A 25881-nucleotide genomic window follows, 5' to 3' on the forward strand; every position below is an offset into this window, starting at 1 on the left:
TATCTGGAATCTAATATACGGCACAATTGAACCTATCTATAGAAAAGGGAAAAACTCATGGACATGGAGAACAGACTTATGATTGCCAAGACGGAGGGGGAGGGACTAGAAATTTGGGGTTAGTAGATGTGAACTTATTGCATTTGGAATGGATAAGCAATGAGATATTACTGTACAGCACTGGGAACTATATCTAGTCGCGTGTGATGGACCATCATGGAGAATAATATGAAAAAAAGAATGTATATGGATGTATGGCTGAGTCACTTTGCTGTGCAGCAGAAACTGACAGAACACTGTAAATGAACTATAATAAAAATTTTAAAAAATAAAATGAATGCTACCTGCATCCTATTATTACCCAATTTCAAAAGCAAACATTACATTAAAAATCTGGGAGTTCCCAGATGATTCACTGGGTTAAGAATCCAGCATTGTCACTTCTGTGGCTTGGATCACTACTGTGGTGCAGCCTGGATCTGTGGCCCAGGAATTTTCACATGCTATGGGTGCAGCCAAAAAAAAAAAAAAAAATCTAAGCAAACAATCAGCACCCTAGGAAAGTAGATATAATAGGGATGGGAACCAGGAATCATACATTCTAGTTTTAATTCTGCCACTAGCAAGCTGGACAAATTATTTACTTTCTTGTGTACATTTTTTCACCAATAAAATGATGGTACTGAATCAGATGATTACGGCTGGGCAAATTATTTACTTTCTTGTGTACATTTTTTCACCAATAAAATGATGGTACTGAATCAGATGATTACAAAGATCCCTTTCAGCTTCATAATTCCTTGACAGTTTAAAATTGCTAAGTCTACCATTCAACCATATATGAAACCAATCGTGATACACAGATAAATTTATTGATTTCACCTTTACAGATCTCATCTATCAATAACAAATTTCTGACACAAGCATACTTACCTTCTTCCTAATCTCACTTATAAATATGGTCGTATAGGAGGTCCTGTCATGGCTTAGAGGTTAATGAATCTTATTAGCATCCATGAGGACGCAGGTTCGATCCCTGGCCTCACTCAGTGGGTTAAGGATCCGGTGTTGCCGCAAGCTGCGGTATAGGTCGCAGACACGGCTCGGATCCCATGTTGCTGTGGCTGTGGCTGTGGCTGTGGCTGTGGTGTAGGCCTTAGGTCAGCAGCTACAGCTTTGATTATACCTCTAGTCTAGGAACCTGCACATGCCACACTGCAGCCCTAAAAAAGACAAAAAAAAATGAATGAATAAAGAAATAAATATGGTCATATACATAACTTATAGAGAAAAGGTAGCTGTCTGCTACCATAAAACATCTTGATATTCTGTGTCATTCTAATGCGTATAGAAAAAGTCGCTCAACAGAGCCAATAGAGCAATGTAAACTAAAACCACAATGCAATACCAATTAATATCCATTAAAAAGGCTATCATCAAAAGGCAGATAATAACAAATATTGGCTAAGATGGAGAGAAACACAAATCCTCCTACACTGCTGGTGAGAATATAAAACGGTGCAGCCACTTTGGAAAACAGTTTGGCATAAACTTTCCATATGACTCAGCATTCTACTCCTAGGTATCTACTCAAGAGAAATGTATGGCCAGAGACTTGTATACAGGTGCTCACAGCAGCATCATTCGTAATAGTCCAGAATTGGAAACAACCCAAATGCTTCTACCTGTTGGTGAATCGATAAATAAAATGTGGCATATCCATACGAAGGAAAAATATTCAATAAAAAAAAAATGAAGGAGTTCCCATCATGGCACGGCAGAAAAGAATCCAACTAGGAACCATGAGCTTGCAGGTTCAATCCCTGGTCTTGCTCAGTGGATTATGGATCCAGTGTTGCCATGAGCTGTGGAGCAGGCCAGCAGCTGTATCTGCAATTCGACCCCTAGCCTGGGAACCTCCATATGCCGCAAGTGCGGCCCTGAAAAGCAAGAAAAAAAAAAAAGGAAATGAAATGCTGATATACATTACGGTAAAAGAGCCTCAGAAACATTAAGAATGAAAAGACCAGATGCAAAAGACTATATATTGTATAACTCATTTATATATAATGTCCAGAAAAGACAAATCACTACAGGCAGAAAGTGGATTAGTGGTTCCCTAGGGATAGGAGTGGGTACAGGGGCTAATTTTTAAATTTTATTTTTGGCTACACCCATGGAAATTCCTGAACCAGGGATAGAACTTGCACCACAGGAGCTCCCACAGTGGCTCAGCAGAAATGAATCCAACTAGGAACCATCAGGTTGCAGGTTCAGTAGGTAAAGGATTCAGTGCTGCCGTGAGCTGTGGTTTGATTCGACGCCTAGCCTGGGAAGCTCCATATGCTGCAAGTGTGGCCCTAAAAAGCAAAAAATAAAAAATAAAAATAAATTTAAAAATAAATATTCTTAAAAAAGAACCCGAACCACAACAGCGATCAGAGCCACTGCAGTGACAACACCAAATCCTTAATCCACTGTGCCACAGAAGAACTCCCAGGGACTAATTTTAAATGGGGACAAGGGGCCTTTCGGAAATGGTAAATGTGTCTGAGAGCTGGATTGCGATGACTGTTGGAAAACTTGCAAATTTACTAAAAATTACTGACCAGTAAACTTAAACAGGGTGAATTCTATGGTACGTAGATGTTATTTCAACAAAATTGTTGTTTTTAAAAATTGTGCTATCCTTGGAGTTCCCGTTGTGGCTCAGCAGCAATGAAGCCAACTAGTATCCATGAGGATGTGGGTTTTGATCCCTGGCCTCAATCAGTGGGTTAAGGATCTGGCACTGCCGTGAGCTGTGGTATAGGTTGCAGACATGGCTCGGATCCCACGTGGGTGTCGCTGTGGTGTAGGCTGTCAGCTGCAGCTTCAATTCCACCACTAGCCTACAACTTCCATAAGCCACACATGTGGCCCTAAAAAAAGCAAAAAAAAAAAATTGTTTAGATAGAAAAAGAACTGATGACTGAAAGTAGACACATAAGGAAAAAAATAGAAGGTAATAAAACAACAAAATGATGATCTCTTATAAAGGACTTTTATATACATAAAATTGAGTTGTGATGACTGTTGTACAACTATGTATGTAATAAGATTCATTGAGTAATTTTAAAAAAAAAATAAGGCACTTTGGTAAATATTTTCTTTGTCACACATACTTACTGGTAACTGGGATATAATTTTTTCCAAACTTCTCAGTTCCACCCTTGAACTTTCTATTTCTTGTTGACACAAATCCAGTCTCTCATTCTGTGTTGCAATACGAACTTTTAATTCTCGATTTTCATTCATTAGAGAAAATTTTTCTCTAAGTATTTCCTCTTTGTCCTCTAACTCACTTTCTAGCTTCAAAATACCTTGTCTAGATTCAGTTAGTTGTGCCATGACTTCTGAATTTTTCACTGCCATCATCCTTAATTTTTCTTTTCCATTATTATTTTCTTCTTTTAACTGCCTATGAAGAAAAAAGCATAAAAATGAAAATAAAACACACACTTTTCAATAATCATATTTTCAATAATCATATTTAATCTTACTTTTAAAATATTTTCAATAATCATATTTAGTTAATCTCACTTTTTAAATATTTTAAAACTTAATTCTGAAATAATACCTGCTCACACTTCCTGAGTGCCTCTTTAGAGCATGCTAGGCACCCACCACGTTATGTGGCTAGCACTATTGTTTCTCCCTGCTTAATTACAGATAAGGAAAATGAGGCAAAGAAGTGTTATGAAACTTGGCCAGTGTCTCACGGTTTAAGTACTTGGGCAGAATAACTCCATTATCTTGGAAGCATCTCTGCTTCCTTTGTAAAATAGGAGAGCTCACTCCAAATTCCTGACACAAGGAAGCATCAAGACGGTTTTCAACAGTATAAGAAAAAATTGTGAACTATTAGCCACAACTGTAAATGATAAAGTCTAATTAACCATTAACAGTTTACTATGCAGTAACATTTCTGAATATATATGTATATACATGTTTTATAGGACATATATACAAAATACGTCAAAACATGTCAAACATGTCAAAATATTAGAACAATTTAATGTTCAGAACTCTTACTGTATTTCATCAGTTCCCTTTTTCATATTTTTAACATCTCTGAAATGAACAGGTTGGATTAGGTGAGTCTTCATGATTCGAAGAATATATAGTTTACTAACCAGCTAATGCGGTCACACTACAGGGACATTCTGTCTCTGTTAATTTTTTCTAAATATACGCAAAACAAATATGTTGACCCTATTATTCTATATTTATAAGTACATTACCATCAACACATGTTTTATTCATTTAAAATCCTAACTTTGTACAAAAACAGTTTCTATCATGATGCCTATCTTTCTACATAATTTAAGGCCATAATTACAGTATATAAAATATCCTACATTTAAGTGTTTCAGTTTTTTCTCCATTTCCACACAAAAATCCGCTTTCTACAATATGATACTATACCTTAACTTTTCCTTCAGAATTTCAAGTTCACTTTTATATAAACCACACTTTTCCTGTAGCCTTTTATTTTCTTTTTCACAGTTAATTAGATTTTTCTCTAAAATTTCTTCTTCAGCTTGAACCTAAAACAATAATTTGTTTTAAGTGGACACACTAATGTGGTCATAAGTTTTAGGCATTCAAACTAAAATGCTGTGATTTCGGAAAAAAGCAGGAGAGTGAAGTAACTATTCTACAAGGTTAAGTCCCCAGCCTGAGGTGAAAGGAGCAAAGGGAGCTTCCTGGGCAAGAAAGAACGCACAACAGTGCAGGGGATGGGACGACCTGCCCAGAAATGGTTAAGAGCCTACAGGAGAGCAACCACAGCACTCCTACCTGAAAGCAGAACTGTTCTGACCTCCCGTGGACAAGGCGGGCTACTCATGTAGGAATTCTTGCACCAAGTTACTAACAGTAAACTTTACCACAAATGTTCCAGAGAAGTAATTTTTGAAATTTCAGCCACAGAATACTCCCAATGAAATCACAGCCACAAATTCAAAACAGATAAAAGTCAAGCATCCAGGTTTGAGCAGTGGGAATGCAGGACTGGACAGATCTGCCCCACTTCTTTGGTTATGGTTATTTAACTCTATGGCTCTGCTGAGCAGTTTGACATTGATAATCCTAAGAAGTGTGGGGGAAAAAATCATCTTTACATTTTCTTTCCTCTATAAAGTCTTCCCTCTGCAGGAGGATATTCCCCCTACGAAATACTCTACCTCCCCTCCAGAGTACCTTATACAAAATCCCTCTACAATGTTTCATTTCCAGAGGCACCTTTTCCAAGGCTTTCAAAACAGTGATTGATTGATTGATTGATTGATTCTATGGCCACGCCCACAGCATAGGGAAGTTCCCGAGCAAGGGACTGAATCCAAGCTTCAGCAACACTGATCCTTTAACCCACTGCATGGGGCCAAGAATTGAACCCACACCTCCGCAGCAACCTGAGCCACTACAGTTAAGATTCTTAACCCACTGCACCACAGCAGGAACTCCAAAACGGTGATTTTATTAATTCACACTTCAGACTTCAGTATCTAATTGGGATCCTAATTTTTTTATTTTTAATAATAATTTTTCTTCAATCTTTTTATCTTCCTTTGAACAGAATTTATAAATATTATGTAAAGACTTTATATGAACATCCAACATGTGGCCTCCCTCCAAACAAATTTATTATGTGGTATTACTTGAAGATATTCAGTGAATATAATTAAGCCACTATATTACATGTAGAACTGTCCAAGGGCCCTTCCCTCTGAGAGGCAGAAGTGAGCCCTTCTCAGGGTGGTGGGTCTAGGGAGACCAAACGAAGGCTACATCATCAACTCTGACTTCATTTCCATTGAGCTGATGGGAACAAACTGCCAGCTTTTACTTCTAGCTCCAAACTTCCCATTTATCCCATCTTTCTCTATACTTTGCTGCTTCTCTGATTTCCACTTTTTTCCTTCTTTGGATAAAAAAGTTTCTTCCCATTGCACAAGTGGAAACAAATCTGACTAGTATCCACGAGGATGCAAGTTCAATCCCTGGCCTCACTCAGTGGGTTAAGGAGCTGGCTTTGCTGTAGCTCTGATTCAACCCCTAGCCTGGGAACTTCCATACGCCACAGGTGCGGCCCTAAAAAAAGAAAGAAAAAAAGTTTCTGCTCACTATAAGAACATTGTGAATGTTATACTTAACCAATAATTATGACTCTTTATTTCAATGATTTTATTAGGAATGAGATCATAAAAATTACTCCCTGCTTTAACCATAAAGATATTCTATTTATGTCTACCTATTTTCAGAATATGAACAACCCAAACCACTGAATTTGCAAAATTGCCTCTTACCTTTTCCAGTTTTTCAGCCACTTTTTCCTTATAATGTTGGAAAGCTTTACTTAGCTCTTCAGCATTGTATAGTGCTTCATTCCTTTGTCTTTCAGCTCTAAAATTTAAAAAAGGATGACTAATAAAAGTAAAGAATGCTCTGCACTTGTATATTTAAGTTCCAAAGTAACCTATATTTAATTTTAAGGAATAACTAAAGAGAAGCAGAATTCTCTGTACTAAAAAAGAGTGTAAGGCTTAAACAGCAAAATGAAGAACAAAGATTAGACTACAATAATTTCTTCACTGTATGATATCAATACAAAAAATAAAACATGGAGTTCCTGTCATGGTTCAATGGTTAACAAACCTGACCAGTATCCATGAGGATGTGGGATCGATCCCTGGCCTCACTCATTGGGTTAAGGATCCGGTGTTGCTGTGAGTTGTGGTGTAGGTTGCAGACATGGCTCAGATCTGGCATTGCTGTGGCTGTGCCGTAGGCCAGTGGCTATAGCTCTGATTTGATCCCTAGCCTGGGAACCTCCATATGCCACAGGTGTGGCCCTAAAAAAAAGACAAAAAGACAAGGAAAAAAAAAAGGAAAAGAGAGAGAGAAAGAAAACTTAAAATACATAAAATACTTATAAACTTTGAAACTTACATACATTATCATGTGTTGGCAATTTTTTCTCTGTCTGGAAAAGACAGATTAGGGAAGAAGCCTGAGGTTGTATGAGAAATCTTCAAAGATCAGGTATTACAGAATCAGTCTACCGTATACTACATTGAAAATACTCGGTGAATCCTGTCATCTTTGCAAAGGCCAAGTAAATTTTCAAAAAGGTATTTCAAATGACAGTAACTTTTAGTGATACAAGATATAAAAACTACACAGCAAAGTCCAACCACTAGCAAGCACTGTCTTAAGCCCAGCTGTGCTGTCTCAGCCCTCAGCTGATCCCTCCCTTTCCTCATACTTCCTACACTGAACTGAGACTACTGGGCTACACTGCGTCGACTTCATACCTACACCCAAAAACTTTTCTATATTCAAACCTATATTCATCACATTCTTTCGAAGTTAGTTACTCTTCTCTAATCCAAGGTGAATTCCATCTATAATCGGGACCTCAGCCCCTCCCTTACAGGAACTTCTGTTTTCTGCACTTTCAGTCTCTTCTCCATCGGCTTACAAATTCAAGTGAAAATATTTCTTACTTCCTGAATATACACGGTTCTTAAGTTTGGACAGCAGCTCTGGATATAACAGATGTCTGTTTGGGTCCAAGTTTTGGATAAAAAAATAGTTTAAACAATAAGGAATCTATTTGAAAATACAAAAGAATATATTCCATTCCTTAGTTGGCATAGCTAGAATCAGAGAGCAAAGGATACATGCATTTCTCACTTAAAAAACCTCCATAGATAACGTGCTTGCCTCCATCATCCTTCCAAGTTAAACTTACCCACTTTATACTAACCTACTCTTCCTCATCATGACCTTTTAGAAAGGTCATGACTTTTTCAGTCACGCAGAAGAGAGTGAATAATTATATCCCTATTTATGAATCTTAGCTCTTTGCGATTCTTATTTCAAGCAGCCTTTTTTATTTTATGCAAACAAAACACATTACAGACATTACAGAGTTGAGGTCACTGTGTGTTCCCCTCGTAATCCCGTTCACCTGACTTCTTCCAGAGGTAATCCTAGTCTATTTTAATATTACCATACATTTTGTACATTCATATGTTAACCTAAAAATCCACAAAGAGTACATCAGAGTTTGTCTATTCTAAGAGGCACACTGTTTTCACATTTTTAAGATCTCTAAAATTGGTACATATTGTACGACTGATGGCATATCATAGCTTCCTGGTGATTTTTTTCCATAATGATTACTAAAATAACTGTGTACTTTAAAATCTGTGGAATCTTACATTCAATGAAATATCATAGTCTATTTTCCATGTTTTTACACTTTATATGAATGGTACCACTATACATATAGATAGATAGATAGATAGATAGATAGATAGATAGATAGATAGATATCTCCTTCCACAAATTGCTGTTTCTCATTATCATTCAAGATCTATATTCATCCACATGACTATAGTTCATTTAAAAAACTTACTAGAGGAGTACCCGTCGTGGCGCAGTGGTTAACGAATCCGACTAGGAACCCTGAGGTTGCGGGTTCGGTCCCTGCCCTTGCTCAGTGGGTTAAGGATCTGGCGTTGCCATGAGCTGTGGTGTAGGTTGCAGACACGGCTTGGATCCCGCGTTGCTGTGGCTCTGGCGTAGGCCAGTGGCTACAGCTCCAATTCAACCCCTAGCCTGGGAACCTCCATATGCCGCGGGAGTGGCCCAAAGAAATAGTAAAAAGACAAAAAATTAAAATAAAAAACTTACTATATACTATTCTGTTGTATTAAAATAATATAACTTTTTTTTGGTCTATTTAGGGCTGCACCCATGGCATATGGAAGTTCCCAGGCTAGGGGTCGAGTCGGAGCTGTAGCCACTGGCCTACACCATAGATCACAGCAACACTAGATTCAGGCCGTGTCTGCGACCCACACCACAGCTCACAGCAAGGCCAAATCCTTAACCCACTGAGCAAGGCCAGAGACCGAACTTGCGTCCTCTTGGATGCTAGTCAGACTTATTTCTGCTGAGCCATAACGGGAACTTCTAAAACAGTATAATTTATTCATCCATTTTTTTTTTTTTTTTAGTTGATACATGCTAAGGTTGCTTCCAGCTAATACAAATGTAACAATGAACATCCCTCTGCACAGTCTGTTGGCAGTATGTATGAGAGCTTCTTTACGATAAATAACTAAGGGAGTTCCCACTGCAGCACAACAGGATCAGCAGCATCTCTGGTGTGCTGGGATGTAGGTTCAATCCCTGACCAGGCACAGTTAGTTAAGGATCAGGCACTGCCACTGTGGCACAGGTTGCAATTGTGGCTGGGATCTGATCCCCGACCCCGGAATAACTAGGAACTATCTACCCTAAAGAAACTTCCAAAAGGTATTTTTCTTTTTTTGTTTTGTTTTGTTTTTGTCTTTTTAGGGCCGCACCTGTGGCACATGGAGGTTTCCAGGCTAGTAGTCAAATCGGAGCTGCAGCTGCTGGCCTATACCACAGCCACAGCAACACCAGATCCGAGCCGAGACCTACACCAGAGCTCACCGTAATGCCGGATCCCTAACCCTCTGAGCGAGGCACCAAGGATTGAACCTGCATCCTCATGGATACTAGCCAGACTCATTACATGCTGAAACACAACAGGAACACCAGTTATTTCTTCTCTTTCTTTCTTTCTCTCTTTTTTTTTCTGGCTGCACCCATGGCATCTAGAAGTTCCCAGGCCAGAGACTAAACCAGTGTGATAAAAGTGACTTAAGCCACTGCAATGACAACACTGGAGCCTTAACCTGCTGTACCACAAGAGAACTCCAGCAAAAGGTATCTCAAAGTTGAAGGCATTATGTAGGTGCACTTTCAGTTTTATTAAATCATTAAAAAAAATTTTGTTCCGCAGCTATACCAATTTACTCTCAACCAGAAATGTGTATGAGAGTTCGTTAGACCATATTCATTCACCCACACTTAGAGAAGCAGTATAGAATAATAAAACAGTAACCTAATCTCAGCCTTCTGACAACCTCTGAGAAAGATACGTGCCAAAAATAAGGAACTGAGAAGTTAAGCTACTTGCCCAAGATATCCCAAGTGACAGGGAATGTAAACTGTTTCCAAAATCTTTCTACCTAACCACTTTGCTCTACTAGCTCTGGCATGGTGTTTAATCCAGTGGGGCCTAAAACACAGTGTTGGGGTTCAAATTCTACCTCTACTACTCTCTAAATGAGTGACCTTAACTATTCTCTAATTCAGTTTCTTCATCTATAAAATGAGCGCATTATCAAACTCATATGACTGCAGAATAAATCAGTTACACACCTAAAGTGCTTAGAAAAAGTATTTACAAATAAAGGCTCAGTAGGTTATAATTATCAAATTTAAAACTTTTGCCAATCTGATAGTGTGAAATAATTACAGCTTTATAACCCCAAATTGTTTTTTTGTTTGTTTGTTTACCGGCACACCTGCAGCATATGGAAGTTCTCTGGAGTCAATCAGAGTTGCAGCTGCAGGCCTAAGCCACAGCCACAGCCACAACACCACTGGATCTGAGCCGTATCTGCCACCTATGCTGCAGCTTGTGACAATGCCAGATCCTTAATCCACTGAGGAAGGTCAGGGATCAAATCCACATCCTCATGGACTCTATGTCAAGTTCTTAATCCAATGAGCCAAAATGAGAATTTACATTTTTTAGCCTTGCCTGGGGCATGCAGAAGTTCCTGGGCCAGGGATGAAACCCGTGCCACAGCAGTAGCCAGAGCCACAGCAGTGACAGTGCTGGATCCTTAACCACAAGGCCATCAGGGAACTCCTTAATTTACATTTTTGGCCACAGTAAGGTTAAGCAACTTTCGTGTGTCATTGGCCATTCGAGTCTCCCGCCCTTTATGTCTTCAGATTCTTTGTCTCTTATTGCTGGATTCCCTTCCCCACCTATTTTAAGCAATTTGTGAGAGTTCTTTACAAATTCTGATTACTAATCTTTGTGAATTACACTATTTGGAAATAATTCCCCAAGCTTTAGACTTGTCTTTTTCACTTAATTGATGTGTTTTATAGACAGAAGACTTTTATTTTCATGGACTTAAAATTTAACAGTCTTTTCCAGTAATGTTTATGCTTTCTGGCTCTATCCCACCAAGGAACTCCTTTGCGAAGGTTTTGATCTTTCAGTTTCAGAATGTCACTCTTCATTCCAGTTCATCACAAAGCTCCAAGTCTTCACATCACATCTTTACTTAAAAATCTCAATTCCGGAGTTCCCGTCGTGGCGCAGTGGTTAACGAATCTGACTAGGAACCATGAGGTTGCGGGTTCGGTCCCTGCCCTTGCTCAGTGGGTTAAGGATCCGGCGTTGCCGTGAGCTGTGGTGTAGGTTGCAGACGTGGCTCGGATCCAGCGTTGCTGTGGCTCTGGCGTAGGCCAGTGGCTACAGCTCCGATTTGACCCCTAGCCTGGGAATCTCCATATGCCGCGGGAGCGGCCCAAAGAAATAGCAAAAAGACAAAAAAAAAATCTCAATTCCATATTTATATTCTCCAGGTTAAACTAAAAACCCTTTGGCATGAAACATCGAGCCATTTACACCCTGGACCAAGCCTGTCCTTTTTGCCTTATATCCTCTACATGTGTCCATTTCCAAGTATACGAAACTCCTAGAGGTCTTCAGAAATAATGTACTTCTATGCTTTTGCATATACTGTCTAGAATGTGTCCATTCCTGCTTGTTTACCTTGTGAAAGGAAAGTCAATACTCTACCCAAAAAATTATCTCTTATCTAAGTTCTAAAGAGAACTTATCGCTTTCTTTGAACAACTTCTTAGCTATAAGGCTGATCTTCATGTATTACTATCCAGTTATTTTAAAAAATGCAGGTACAAAAAGCTCATCTAAATAAATATAAATAAATAAAGCCTGAATTTCAGAATTTTTTTTTCGTTTTCGAACTCTTTTTTTTTTTTTTTTGGTCTTTTTAGGGCCATACCTTCGGCATATGGAGGTTCTCAGGCTAGGAGTCTAATGGGAGCTGTAGCCACCGGCCTACACCACAGCCACAACAATGCCAGATCTGAGCCTCGACTGTGACCTACACTGCAGCTCACGGCAACGCCAGATCCTCAACCCACTGAGCAAGGCCAGGGATCCAACCCGCAATCTCATGGTTCCTAGTCGGAGTCATTTCTGCTGTGCCAAGACGGGAACTCCTTTTTTTTCATTTTTGGCCACACCAGCAGCATAGGAAAGTTCCCAGGCCAGGGATCAAATCCAAGGTGTATCTGCAACCTATGCAATAGCTGTGGCAATACTAGATCCCTAACCCACTGTGTGGAGCTAGGGATTGAACAGGCAACGCCACAGAGACAAGCTGGATCCTTAACCCACTGTGCCACAGTGGGAACTCCATGAGTTTCAGAATAGTTAGCCACGGAGTTAACAATTACAAAAGCTACAATTGTTAGTGTTTAGTATTTACAAAGCACTTTACATTTCTTTTTTCATTTTCATTTAATCCTCACATCAAGACAGTATCATCTTGACCTAATACATAAACAAGCTGAGGTTCAAGAAGGTTAAATAGTTTCCCTGAGGTAACAAAGGCAGTGCGAGGTAAAAGCTGACTCCAAAACCTAAACATTTCTACTAAGGGACTGCCTACCAAATATATATATTGTCCCCCAGACTAACAAAACACTGCAGGGAAAATGTTCTTCCAAACCCATTTTTATGAAAAATAACAGATGGATTTTGAGCAGTTTTTAGAAGTCTAAATAAACATGCAAACAAATATTTAATCTATTTATGACAACCTTTCAAAAAATACTTTCTTCAAAACATTATTTATAGCACACTATAAATTTTTAAAATGTATTTTTGTCAAGATAAAAATACAGATTATTTTTACCCTGTGTAAAAGCCGCTAAAATTACATTACTGTAAAAATCTCATTAGAGTACAAAATTTTTAATCCTTACTAGTTTAAAAGTTAGTTGACATTCAAAGATAATGGTTATATGGTCCAAAAGCTACCTACAAAACTTTATCTTAAGACACGGCTTGTACAAATAGATATTGTATTATATACTCCTAAAGGAAGTCTCTGCCATGCTTTCTCATGAACTGTATTTAATTTCAGAAATAATATCATTACATTGATAATCATTATTAGGCTTTAAAGGATTAATCACAATTCAAAATGCCAATAACATAAAGTCCACATGCGAAAATTTTAACAGAAAAAATTTTTTATATTAATGGACAAAAAATACTAAACTTTCTATTGCTACATTTCCAAAATGTTTCCATTTTAAAAATTAGTTAGAATTTTAAGTAAAATTTTTCCCCTACAAAAACAATTACTTGCTTTAGAAACACATACCTCTTTCCTTGTTTACTTTGTTCAAGTAAGTCAACCTTCAACTTTATACATTCCTCTTGGGACTTCTGCAAACACTGTTCCTTTTCAATCACCATTTTCTGACTCTGCTCTAATTTATCTTCTGCCTCTCTATAAAATAAAGATATTTTTAAAGGTTGTTGAAGAGATTACGCCAGGTATGCAAGAATAGTTCTATATCAGGAATTCCATTGGTTTAAATCACTGAGTTAAGAGAAACAAATATTTAGCAAGAGACTGAAAAGATACAGTCATTACTTGCCAACTATGAGTTTTTATAAAGAATAAAAGAATACTTTTATTAAAGTTGAACTGTTTTCTGATATAAAAGCTTATATCCGACTTAATGGTCAGATACTAGCAGCATACCATATGTTTCAGAAACTAGATAAGGATGGCTATTATCACCACTACATCCATGATTTTTCAGATAGTTGCAAAAAGAAAAAATGAAAAAGCAGAAAATTTTGGAGAAGAAAAACATACTTTTCTTTTTTTTACAGGCACTCCCATGGCATAAGGAAGTTCTAGGGCCAGGGACTGAATCTGAGCCACAGCTGCAACCTACACTGTAGGCTGGATCCTTAAACCCACTGTGCAGGCCAGGGATAGAACCAGCATCACCACAGAGACAACAGATCTCAACCCACTGTGCCATAGCAGGAACTCCCAGAATTTTCTTTTTTGCTAATAGTATTATTAGCTACTGGGAAAATATTAAAACTATTAGAATTAATGAAAGGTATGACAAATAGTCCAATTATGAAATAATTAAAGTATTATACAAAGTATTATATAATATCAACGAACAGAACAAGAATAAATTCACAACTAAAAATACCTAGGAATAAACTTAACATATGTAATACAACGGAAATCATAAAATTGTGACAGTCACAAAAGACTTCGGTGTGCATCAGAATCGTCTGGAGGACTTGTTAAAACACAGATGCTGGGTCCTACCTCCTAGAGTCTGCAATTCACTAAGTCTGAGATAGGAAGTGAGATCTGCATTTCTATCAAGTTCCCAGATGATGCTCATACTGCTGGTTCCAGACCTACTCTTTGAGAATCACTAAAATGGAATAATGTGGCTATTTACTACACATATATCTCTCATTTTATTTGAAGCAGAAGAGGAAGATAAATTATAAAGTGCCTGATTCCTTGTATTTTTTTTTTTTTTATGAACTCCCATTGAAGTGTTGAGAATATATTACTATGCAGGGCAACAAATGAACTAGTTCATATTAAAAAAACATATCCAAATTTCCATTGTGGCTCAGCAGGTTAAGAACCCAACTAGCATCCATGATAACGGGGGTTCCATTCCTGGCCTTGCTCAGTGGGTTAAGGATCAAGCCTTGCCACAAGCTATGGTGTAGGTTGTAGATGTGGCTTGGATCTGGCCTTGCTGTGGCTGTGGTGTAAGTCTGGCAGCTGCAGCTTCAATTCAACCCCTAACCTGGGAGTGGGGTATGGGTGTGGCCCTAAAAAGCAAAAACAAACAAACAAAAAAACATATAATTAAGCATCTCAGGTTAGATTTAGTCTTTTTCTCTTTTCTTTCTAGGGCCACACCCACAGCACATGGAAGTTCTCCAGCTAAGGGTGGAATCGGAGCTACAGCTGCCGGCCTACACCACAGCCACGTGGGATTTGCGCAGGATCTGCAATCCACACCACACTGCAGCTCACAGCAACACCAGATCCCCGACCCACTGAGCAATGCCAGGGATTGAACTCATGTCCTCATGAATACTAGTAGGATTTGTTTCTGCTACACCACAACAGGAACTCCAGATTTAGTCTTTTTCAGCCTCTACCTATGTATCCTGCAGCCAAGAGGTATTAGGATGGACTGAAAATAAGTCCACTTAGTCCAAACAATCCTAACGATCAAGCTCTAAGACAGCCTATAGACCACTAAAGATTTATTGGGGTGAGGGAAAGAATTGCGTAAGATATGTCAAAAACTAAAAGTAGAAAAAAATTTTAAAGCTATAAAAAGTCTACGTACCTCAAAACTTTATCTTGGGCTGAAACTTCTGCTTCCAAATTTATAATCTGTTCTTCTAAGATTGGTACATTGGCTGCCTGTTGTTGAGCAGATTCAAGCATAGAAACCTAAAACAAAAAACAACTTTTAGAGCACTTTCTTCACAAAATAATCTATTTGGTCCTAAATTTCTTTTACTATCTGATAGGAAAAAACAGAATCTCTACTGATACCATCAAAAAAGATAAATTTCACATAAATTAAAAATATCATGGAGTTCCTGTTGTGGCGCAGTGGTTAAAGAATCTGACTAGGAACCATGAGGTTGTGGGTTTGATCCCTGGCCTCGCCCAGTGGGTTAACGATCCGGTGTTGCCGTGAGCTGTGGTGTAGAGTGCAGATGTGGCTCAGATCCCATGTTGCTGTGGCTCTGGCGTAGGCTGGTGGCTACAGCTCCGATTATACCCCTAGCCTGGGAACCTCCATATGCCACGGGAGCAGCCCTAGAAAAGGCAAAAAAATAAAAAATAAAAAAAATAAATAAATATCAAAGACCAAGTCATTTAAAATTATATGAAATTCTTATTGAATCTTCTTATGATTTAAAACCTAATTTTACATACATGCTTATTAGAGAAAGTCTAGAAAATACAGAAAAACATAGTACTCCTATAATCCTGAAGACAGTGTAGGAGGGAATCCACAAACTACATTGTGTCTGGAAGAGAATACCACTAAGAGAATTATCCACCCAAAAAGGAAGTGGTATAGTACAGGGCAGGGATGAGGACCAGGCTGATAAGACCCTCTTCTTCCCATTCTGAAAACACCAACAGTTATGTGATGGGCTTACCAGGAAGAGATAAAAAGTTATTCTCTGGAGAAACTGAACAGGAAAGGTTTGGGCCTCTCAGACATTATGTGGAAATTGAGCAAGGATAAGGTAGAGTTATAAATAAATATGGATTTTTGCTGGAGAAATTCCAGAGCTCCAAAGGAAAAGGCCTTATATATGGATACTGGATTGGGGGAGGGGACGTCTCCCTACAAGAGAACAACAGATGAAGCCTGCTGGACAATAAACTTTACCTTTGCACAGAGAGCTTCCAAAAGCATTCAAATGCCTTCCCTTAAATACAAATAGCTCAAACACAAATATCTGAAAGCTTCTAACACAAAAGTCAGAGGCCAAAAGAAAAAAGCAATGGCAGCAGCAAGGCAAACACACACACACAAATCATTAAATCTTCAGAGAGCTATGAGGAGATACTGCATCAGGATACTATTAAACACCAAACAATCAAAGAACATGAAAAAGCTCAGGCAAATTCAATAGGATGACAATGTTGAGGAAATCTCCTAAAAAGTACACAGGAAGACAAAAAGATAGAAAACAGCAGAAAAAAAAGCTTGAAAGAGTTGGAGGACAAGTCCAGGAAAGAAAACAGAAGAAAATTATCAAAGATTACATAAGAAAAATTTCAGGGAACAAAGAACACAAGATTTCAGCCTGACAGGATCTTCATGTACCCAGCACAATGAATAACAAAGGTTTGTTCAAAGACACATCACCGTAAAATTTTAAAATACCAAGGATGCGGAGTTCCCTAGTGGCTCATTGGGTTAAGGATTTGGCATTGTCACTGCTGTGGCGCAGGCTCAATCCCTAGCCTGGGAATTTCCACATGCTGTGGATGTGACAAAAAAGTTAAAAAAAACACCAAGGAAAGAAGCAAGATTTTAAAAACTACCATAAATAGAAAAATTATTTTTAAAAAAACACATGCCAAGAAAAGTAATTCACAATGGTATCAGATTTTCAGAGAAGCACTGAAGGATAGAAAACAAGAAAGTAATGTCCTAAAAATTCTGACGTAAAATAATTTCCAACCCAGAATGATTTTAATCAAGTGTAGGGGAGAAATCAGACATTTCAGACGGACAAGGAAGCTACTGGGAAATATGCTCCAACTGAAGAGTAAACTGAGAAAGAAGACCTGGGGCCCAGGAAACAGTAGATCCAACCTAGAAGAACATGAAAGAGGACTTGCAGGTGGGCAGCTTAGACAGCAGGCTGGGAGGCCAAGAAGCTTAGAACTATACAAAGACTGCCAAAAGGTAAATTATAAATACACTGATCAATACAATGGGGAATTTCAACAAAAGATTTCCAACGACATATATTCGACATCAAAGCTGAGACCTGGAGTTCCCAGCGTGGCGCAGTGGTTAACGAATCTGACTAGGAACCATGAGGTTGTGGGTTCGATCCCTGCCCTTGCTCAGTGGGTTAGGGATCCAGCATTGCCCTGAGCTGTGGTGTAGGTTGCAGATGCAGCTCAGATCTGGTGTTGCTGTGGCTGTGGTGTAGGCCAGTGGCTACAGCTCCGATTAGACCCCTAGCCTGGGAACCTCCATGTACCACAGCAGCAGCCCTAGAAAAAGCAAAAAAAAAAAAAAAAAAAAGCTGAGACCTGCCCTGAAAAAGGCAGCCTCCCCAAAAAATATTTCATTAGACAATTTAGAAAATGCTGGGATAGGAAGTAAAATAAAAATATCTGTCTTACCACCTAGAATAAATAACCACTTCCCACTCAAAACAAGGAACAAAATGCCAGTAGTTCAAAAGTTATTAGAAAAACTCTTTAAATATTTGACTTATATAATTAAGCCTCTATGACTTTAAAAAGATTCTATAGTTGTGTAAAAATTAAAATACAATTATTAATAAACAGAAAAGGTAAACAAACAAAACCTAAAAGCAAATAAATACACTGAAAAGGTAAACCTCATAAGAAATTTAAAAAACCGAAAGATTTTTCCCTCAAAGAAATTAAAAAATGTAGAAATGTCAGAGTTTCTGTCGTGGCTCATCGGAAATGAATCTATTATCCATGAGGACACAGGTTTGATCCCTAGCCTTGCTCAGTGGGTTAAGGATCCAGCATTGCCGTGAACTGCGGTGTAGGTTGCAGACAGTTTGGATTTGGCGTTGCTGTGGCTGCGGTGTAGGCCGACAGCTGTAGCTCTGATTTGACCCCTAGCCTGGGAACCTCCATATGCCACAAGCGCAGCCCTAAGAAGACAAAATAAATAAACAGGAGTGCCCATCATGGCTCAGTGGGAAAGACTCTGACCAGCATCCATGAAGATACAGGTTTGATCCCTGGCCTCACTGAGTGGGCTAAGGATCCAGCGTCACCATGAGCTGTGGTGTAGGTCGAAGGCAGAGCTTGGATCCCAAGTTGCTGTTCTGCGGTATAGGCCGGCAGCCACATCTCTAATTTGACCCATAGCCTGGGAACCTCCACATGCCGCAGGTGCGGCCCTGAAAAGACAAAGAATAAATAAACAAATAAATAATTTTTTAAATTAAAAATGTAGAAATGTTTTAAAAAATCAGTAGAACATTGACTATAGACAGAGTGCAGTAAATGCATGAAAATTCTTTCCCTGTAATTTGATCATTCTGGAAATCTATCTTAGTAATCTTAATCTATTTTAGTAATCTATTTTAGTAATCTATCTTAGTAATCATAAACACCAAAAATGTTTATGTTCAGTGCAGCATTTTTTTCTCCTTAGGCTCAACAGTACTTCTTTTTGTTTGAAAAATACAAAAGAAAAATAAAGACCTCCCATAAATCTACTACTTAAAACAGTATATCCATAAAAGAAAACAGTGAAAGCCTCACTACAACCTTCTAATCCTTCCCGAAGTTATCAACAAACATTGTGGAGCATAGTCTTTTTGTCTTTACATATGTTGTATGTATATAACTATATACCCAAACACATAAATTTATAGACATGTGTGCTTTTTGTAAAAAACAAAACAGATTATTGTGTGTCTATAATATTTTTCTGCCACTAATTAAGTAAATTTCAAGTGCTGACTATGCAGACACGGTTCTAAGAGCCTCTCAATGTATCATACCATTTAAACCTCATAATGTTCCATAAAGTCAAATAACTTTGCGTTGTAGTACTGATATATTTACCTTAAAAAAGTAAAACTTGGTAGCAATCCATTACATGGCTATATCATAATTTACTTTGCCATGCCTCTATTATTGGTCATTTCAGTTTCTTCTAAATTTTTTTGGTATGATACCAATCATAAGAGCAAAATATAGGAAACCATTTAAACAGAGGAGTTATTAATTAAATTATAGTATAGTAACGCTACCATAAAAAATGATGGTTGGAAAAGCTAAGTAAATGCATCAAAAAATGCTTAGACAAGTAAGAAGTATAAATACAGGAACAAAGAAAACTATTCGAACATTCTAGATTCAAAAGGTTTCTTATTAGATGGTAAAAACTCTCCTTTTCCTTTCTTCTATTTCTAAAGTTTTCAACAATGAGAATATAGTATTTTAAAGATGAAGATAAATAAACTATATATTTCCTTTGTAAAAGAAATAAAACCATGCAAATTGGTAATCTTAAGATTTTTAAGAAGCTCTGACCTATCCAAAGGCTATACAAGTTTCCCTAAATAATTTTCAGACATTAAATTCACATAAATTTGACTCTACATGTTGATATTAAATTATCACACAAAAAAGTATCACATTAAGACAATACAAGGAAAGGAGTTCCTGTTGTGCCTCAGCAGTTAACGCCCGACTAGCATCCATGGGGATGCAGGTTCAATCCCTGGCTTCGCTCAGTGGGTTAAGGATCCAGTGTTTTTGTGAGCTATGGCATAGGTCGAAGATGCGGCTCGATCCCAGGTGGCTGTGGCTGTGGCATAGGCTGGAGGCTACAGCTCCAATTGGACCCCTAGCCTGGGAACCTCAATATGCCACAGTGCAGCCCTAAAAAAGACAAGAAAAAAAAAAAGACAATACAAGGAATTTTTCCCAATTATAAATCTTAAAATGATTACAATTACTTTCTGTTGACATAGTCACCACTTCAATAAACATACTTTTGCTCTTGACTGCGTTAATTCGAAGTGGACAGATTCTATTTTAGTCATTAAAGAATGATTCTGTGAGACCAAACAAGCATTCTGTTGCCTAAGTTTATTAAGTTTCTCACGAAGACTTTTGATCTCCTGATCCACAGGTGTAGAAGATGAAAAAGGCATCTGAAAAATGAAAAGAACAATATATTTTGGATTTCTTCATTAACCATTACCTGTAATTAATGGAAATAATGAACGATTATCCGTAAACTAGGTAGCTCAGAAAAATGAGTTAAGATATTTAGTCAGTGTTGCTAAGGATATGTGAGACAATAAGCACTCTCTCCTCCACCGCTGGTGAACATGTACAAAAATCAGTACAGCCTGGAAAACAGTGGTACACTTTGGGAAAGTTCTTTGTATTATCCAGTAAAGTTGAACATGCTAAGACTCAACAATCTTAGTCCTGTGTGTATATCTGATAGAAACTTTTGCACCTGAAGATTAAAGAGACAAAAATGATAAGAACTCAAATGTCCACCACCAACAAAATGGATAAATTATCCTTTAACTGTACATATATTTCTATCATACTCATTGAATATATATAAAGTACCTTAACTTTCATGAGAGCTGAAGTTTTCAAAACATGATTTTTTATTTTTGAATAAGTAATATATTTACGCAATTTAAAACTCAAAACTAAAGAAAAGCATATACAGAAGTATCATTCCCATCTTTAATAAGCAACTACTTTGACAAGGTTCTTGTTTGTGAATTTTTACATAACATCAATCAGACAGCCAAAAATAGGAAATTTCTGAGAGTTGTTATTTAAGTTATGGTCTTAAACCTAGTCTTCCAGTGTTTCTAAATCCTTCTATAAGCAATACAAATTACCCACTCCCACAGCTCTTTATGCAAAACCAGCATAGTGTATACATTGCTTTGCACCTTGCATTTTTCTTTCTTTCTTTTTAGGGCCCCACTCTATATGGAAGTTCCCAGGCTAGGGGTCAAATCGGAGCTGGAGCTGCCAGCATACACCACAGCCACAGCAACACAGGATCTGAGCCCTGTTAGCAACCTACACTACAGCTCATGGCAAAGCTGGATCCTTAACCCACCAAACAAGGCCAGAGATTGAACCCACATCCTCATGGATCCTCATGGATACTAGTCAGGTTTGTAACCTGCTGAGCCACAATGGGAACCCCCACCTTGCATTTTTCATTTGAACAATATAGCTTCTCAATCTCTCCACAATCATTCAGTAAGATTTTTTTTTTTATCCTCTCATCTTCAGTTTCCATTGCATGTTTATCTAACCAATCCCATTACTAAAAACTTGCACTATTTCTAGCCTTCTGTTATGACCAAAAATGCCTCATTTTGTACTTAGGCAAAGTTTTCCAGAAATGGGGTTTCCAAGTTAAGAGCAAACACATTTATAATTTTGGTAAATATTACCAAATGCCCCTCCATATGGATTGTATCACTTTGCATTTCTAGCAGCAATGTATGGGAATGCCTATTTCCCCCTCATATCACCAACAAAATACAGTATCAAATATCTGGATATTTATAATCTGGTAGTGAATTTCTCTTATTATAACTAAAATTGAACATCTTATTACTTGTTTCAATTTCCTTCTCCACTCATGTCTTTTGCCCATATTTCCATTGGGTTGGTGATTTTTTTCTTCTTTCTAGGAGCTCTTTACATATTAAAGAGATTAGCCCTTTGACTTTAAAAGGCAAAATTTTTTTTCCACTCCCATTTGTCATGTATCTTTTGATTTTGCTTATGGTAAAATGATTCAACTTTGTTAACTGTTAATAAAAACAATCAGCAATTTGAATTAGGATAGAGGAGGATTTCCAAAAAATTACGTAATATTTGTAGACATGGAAGTTGACCTCATTTTCTTAAATGTAGACTCAGATAGCTTTACCAAAAAGATTCCTTACAAAAAGAAAATCTCTCAATTTTTGCCTTTCTGAAGTGAGAAGAGCAAATTTTTACCAAAAAAGGTTATGATGTTCATATGCATGGGGGCAGTGGGGTAATAAAGTACAAGAAGAGGAGTTCCTACTGTGGCTCAGTAGGTTGAGAACCTGACTAGTATCCATGAGGATGTGGGTTCAATCCTTAGCCTCACTCAGTGGATTAAGGATCCTGTGTTGCTATAAGCAGCAGCATAGGTCACAGCTGCAGCTCAGACCCTGCATTGCTGTGACTGTGGTGGAGGCTGGCAGCTGCAGCTTTGATTCAACCTCTAGTCCAGGAACTTCCATATGCCGCAGGTGCAATCATAGAAAGAAAAAAAAAAAAAGGAGGAAGAGTGGAAAAGGAGATAAAAGAGTTGAGTAAGGAAGAAGAGTATATATAGGTAGATAGATAATATAACTGAATAAAAAAAGAGGTAGAGATGGGAGTTCCCTCTGTGGCATAGCAGGTTAAGAATCCAGCATTGCCTCTGCAGTGGCTCAGATCACCGCTGAGGAGAGGGTTTGATCCCCAGCCCAGGAACTTCCACATGCCCTGGGTGTGGCTAAGAAAGGGGGGAAAAAAAAAAAAGGCGGGGGGTGGGGGGGGAGTTACAGACCAGGAAAAGCTAACATCATCTACAAAATTTAAAGACAGTGAATGGAACACCTGATGGAAGCCAAACAGTAAATGTAATTAACCATTTACTAAACAATTGTGACCTATTATGTACATGGCATAGTACTAAAGTCAAGAGGTTTGTTTGCTTACAATTTACTTGAGCAAACAAAATATTTAATTGCAAAAATATAATAAATGTAGAAGTTTAAAAATCGAGTAATACACCAAAATAACTACTCTCTTATCAGGATAGAACAAGAACCATTATTTTTAAATTTAAAGAGTCTTGAGCATAATAGTAAAAGACTATGGTAAACATGAACAAAGCATTTGAAGAAAAAAATTCAAAGAAAAGTATTTTAAGTAGACAGGTCTAAAAATAATAACCTCATCTCTTGGCTTTTTTTGAAAATCAGCACCACAGTTGGGCATTTTACAAACTTTTTTATAAGGTAAGTAATTCAAAAGTCCAAACTGGCTAGGCTGAGAAAGATCTTCCAGAATGAGTCTTTCAGACTTTGAACGATTAAAGGCATAATCAGAATTTTCACTTGGACTAACACTAGAAAAAAAAGAAAAAAAAAATTTTAGTTCTTAGATACTTTAAATGTTCATTCTAAATTACTATACATTAAATAAGAAAACAGAAAGAAAAGCACCTGAATGTCACTGGATATCATATTCCAGATACAAACTTAAGGCATTTCAATGAAATTTTTAAATAAACTATAATTAGTCTTAAACTAGCGATCTGTGGAGTTCCCATTGTGACGCAGTGGTTAACGAATCCAACTAGGAACCATGAGGTTGTGGGTCCAATCCCTGGCCTTGCTCAGTGGGTTAAGGACCCAGCGTTGCCATGAGCTGTGGTGTAGGTTGCAGACGCGGCTCGGATCCCGCGTTGCTGTGGCTCTGGTGTAGGTCGGTGGCTACAGCTCCGATTAGACCCCTAGCCTGGGAACCTTCATATGCTGTGGGAGCGGCCCTAGAAAAGGAAAAAAAAAAAAAAAAACCCCTAGCGATCTATGTGTTTCTGAAGCCTCTATGCTATGATTACTTAAGATTTCAAAAACAGTCATAGTAATAAAAGATTAGCCTATACAAATATTTTATACTCTGAATCCTAATGTATTAAAGGTCCTAACATGTAAACGCCTCTCCAACACTTCTATTCTTTTCCCTAAACTGAAGAGTTACATAAAAAATTAGAGAACATTATTTCCTAATCTGGACACATCAGAAACAAAATGTAAAATAATGAAATTCAAACATTTTACATTTATTAATTAGTCATACTCAAAACTCTATATATAATTTTACTTACCTAGATAACTCTTCCCCTAAACTCTGCAAATTCCATTCTGTTATCTTCAGCTCATGTCTTAAGGAAGCAACATTTGCCAGCAAACTTTCTTCTTCATTGTCTTTATTGTAATAGTCTGATGAACTAGATTCCATTTCTTAAAAAAAGAAATCAATTTCTTGTACGGTGCCTGAAAGAATCTGTGGTGTCAGTCAAAATATTCTCACACTAATAAAACTTAACTCATTTTTCTATTTCAAATGTTGCAAAATATTTCATGGTAATTTAAAACAAAGTAAAACCAAACACCTAGCAACAATCAATGTCTCTATAGTGTAAAGCAATAATGGAGAATTCAATAAAATTTCAATGAATCAATTTTTCATTATAGCCCGGGTCTAGTGATCATAGTTGCCCTTTTCTAAGCACCTTTAACCTTTCTAACATTTGGGTAAACCAAGTATTTTTATTCCATGTTAAAGATAAAGAAACTAAGAAGGAAACAAGTAACTTGTTCAGCGTCACACAAAGTGTAAATGGTGGAACCAAGATTTGAACCTAGGTCCAAAGATCTTTAAATTATTCTTATTCTTATTAAATTCTTTTCATTTTCTTATTACACATTAATTTCAATATAAACTGATAGAACATACATAATCAGGTTACAAATTCTATACATCTGACAAGACTGATATCACTACAGTCATTCACATTTTCTTAAAGGTAATTACCAGATAAAGGTTACCCCCTTTTCCCATTTTCTATGGCTATAAAATTTAAAAACCACACACTCATATTCACATCACAACCAGAGATCAAAATGGCATGTAGCGGGCTAACTCATAGAAACATATAAAGATAAGCTTTTGTTTCAACTGATGTTATCTCTAGGGTTGTGAAACTCTCTACTAAGTACTTGTGCACATAAAATGTGCGATAAAGTACATTTTATTGTTAATAATTAACACGTAGTTATTGCGTATTAAAACATATCATTAATAATAATACAATTAAGATGAACGTTTGATAATCTCTACTACTCCTAAACATCTTTTTGCATAATCTTAAAATTACATTTCTCTTTCAGATCCCATTTACCTTTGTCACTGAAGCATCTCTTTCATCACCCTTCTAGAATTCTGACCACATCTCAAGCTCCAAAAGGTTAGGAGTCCTCTGTATCTTGTGCAGGACTCTAAGGTGCTTAGACAAACTCAGTATTTTCAGGGAATAAATAAATGATGATCACCAAAGTGTCCTTCCTTCCCCTAACCTCGCTGAAATAATACGACAAATTGTTCCTCATTCAAAATTTCTGAGATGTAGGGAGGAAGATTAAAAAGAAAACTCTCACCTTATTAGAGGGAACTGTGGCAGAAACTTAAATGAACTATTATAATCTTAGCAGAGAAAATGTTTCTCTCCTCTTTCCTCTTTGGTTTCCACAAATTTGCTTCCGCTTAAACAGACGCTCCCAAACAAAAGTCAATGGATCAGGTCCCCCTGCTGCTTTTTCTTTTCAATATCTCTAGTTCCCTACAGGATAGTGAAGGTAAAAAGGGTAAAGAAAATTTGGGCAAATTCTACAATGCTATTCGATTTTATGTTCCAACTAAGTCAGGTTTATGTCCAACATCTTGTATACACTTTAATGTAAGAATTCTC

At 37.4% G+C, this 25881-nt stretch overlaps 1 protein-coding gene across 2 annotated transcripts in view; it reads right to left on the reverse strand.

Annotated features, from left to right (window-relative positions):
• The window catches only part of CCDC18 (coiled-coil domain containing 18), a 112085-nt gene extending 86204 nt beyond the window's left edge, over window positions 1-25881 (reverse strand). The window contains exons 1-9 of one of the 2 annotated variants that reach the window (XM_047785280.1): window positions 25571-25881; window positions 24238-24373; window positions 23301-23475; window positions 20324-20485; window positions 15409-15515; window positions 13371-13499; window positions 6351-6447; window positions 4468-4589; window positions 3169-3460 (exon numbers count right to left, since the gene is read on the reverse strand). In XM_047785280.1, the coding sequence (XP_047641236.1) occupies window positions 3169-3460; window positions 4468-4589; window positions 6351-6447; window positions 13371-13499; window positions 15409-15515; window positions 20324-20485; window positions 23301-23475; window positions 24238-24371 (1218 nt within the window). In that variant the 5' untranslated portion in view covers window positions 24372-24373; window positions 25571-25881. Of the gene's footprint in view, window positions 1-3168; window positions 3461-4467; window positions 4590-6350; window positions 6448-13370; window positions 13500-15408; window positions 15516-20323; window positions 20486-23300; window positions 23476-24237; window positions 24374-25570 lie in introns of those variants that run through there. The other variant, XM_047785281.1, reaches the window with a different exon arrangement.

This window comes from Phacochoerus africanus, chromosome 6 (genome assembly GCF_016906955.1).
Source record: "Phacochoerus africanus isolate WHEZ1 chromosome 6, ROS_Pafr_v1, whole genome shotgun sequence".
In the NCBI taxonomy this organism is placed as follows: domain Eukaryota; kingdom Metazoa; phylum Chordata; class Mammalia; order Artiodactyla; family Suidae; genus Phacochoerus; species Phacochoerus africanus.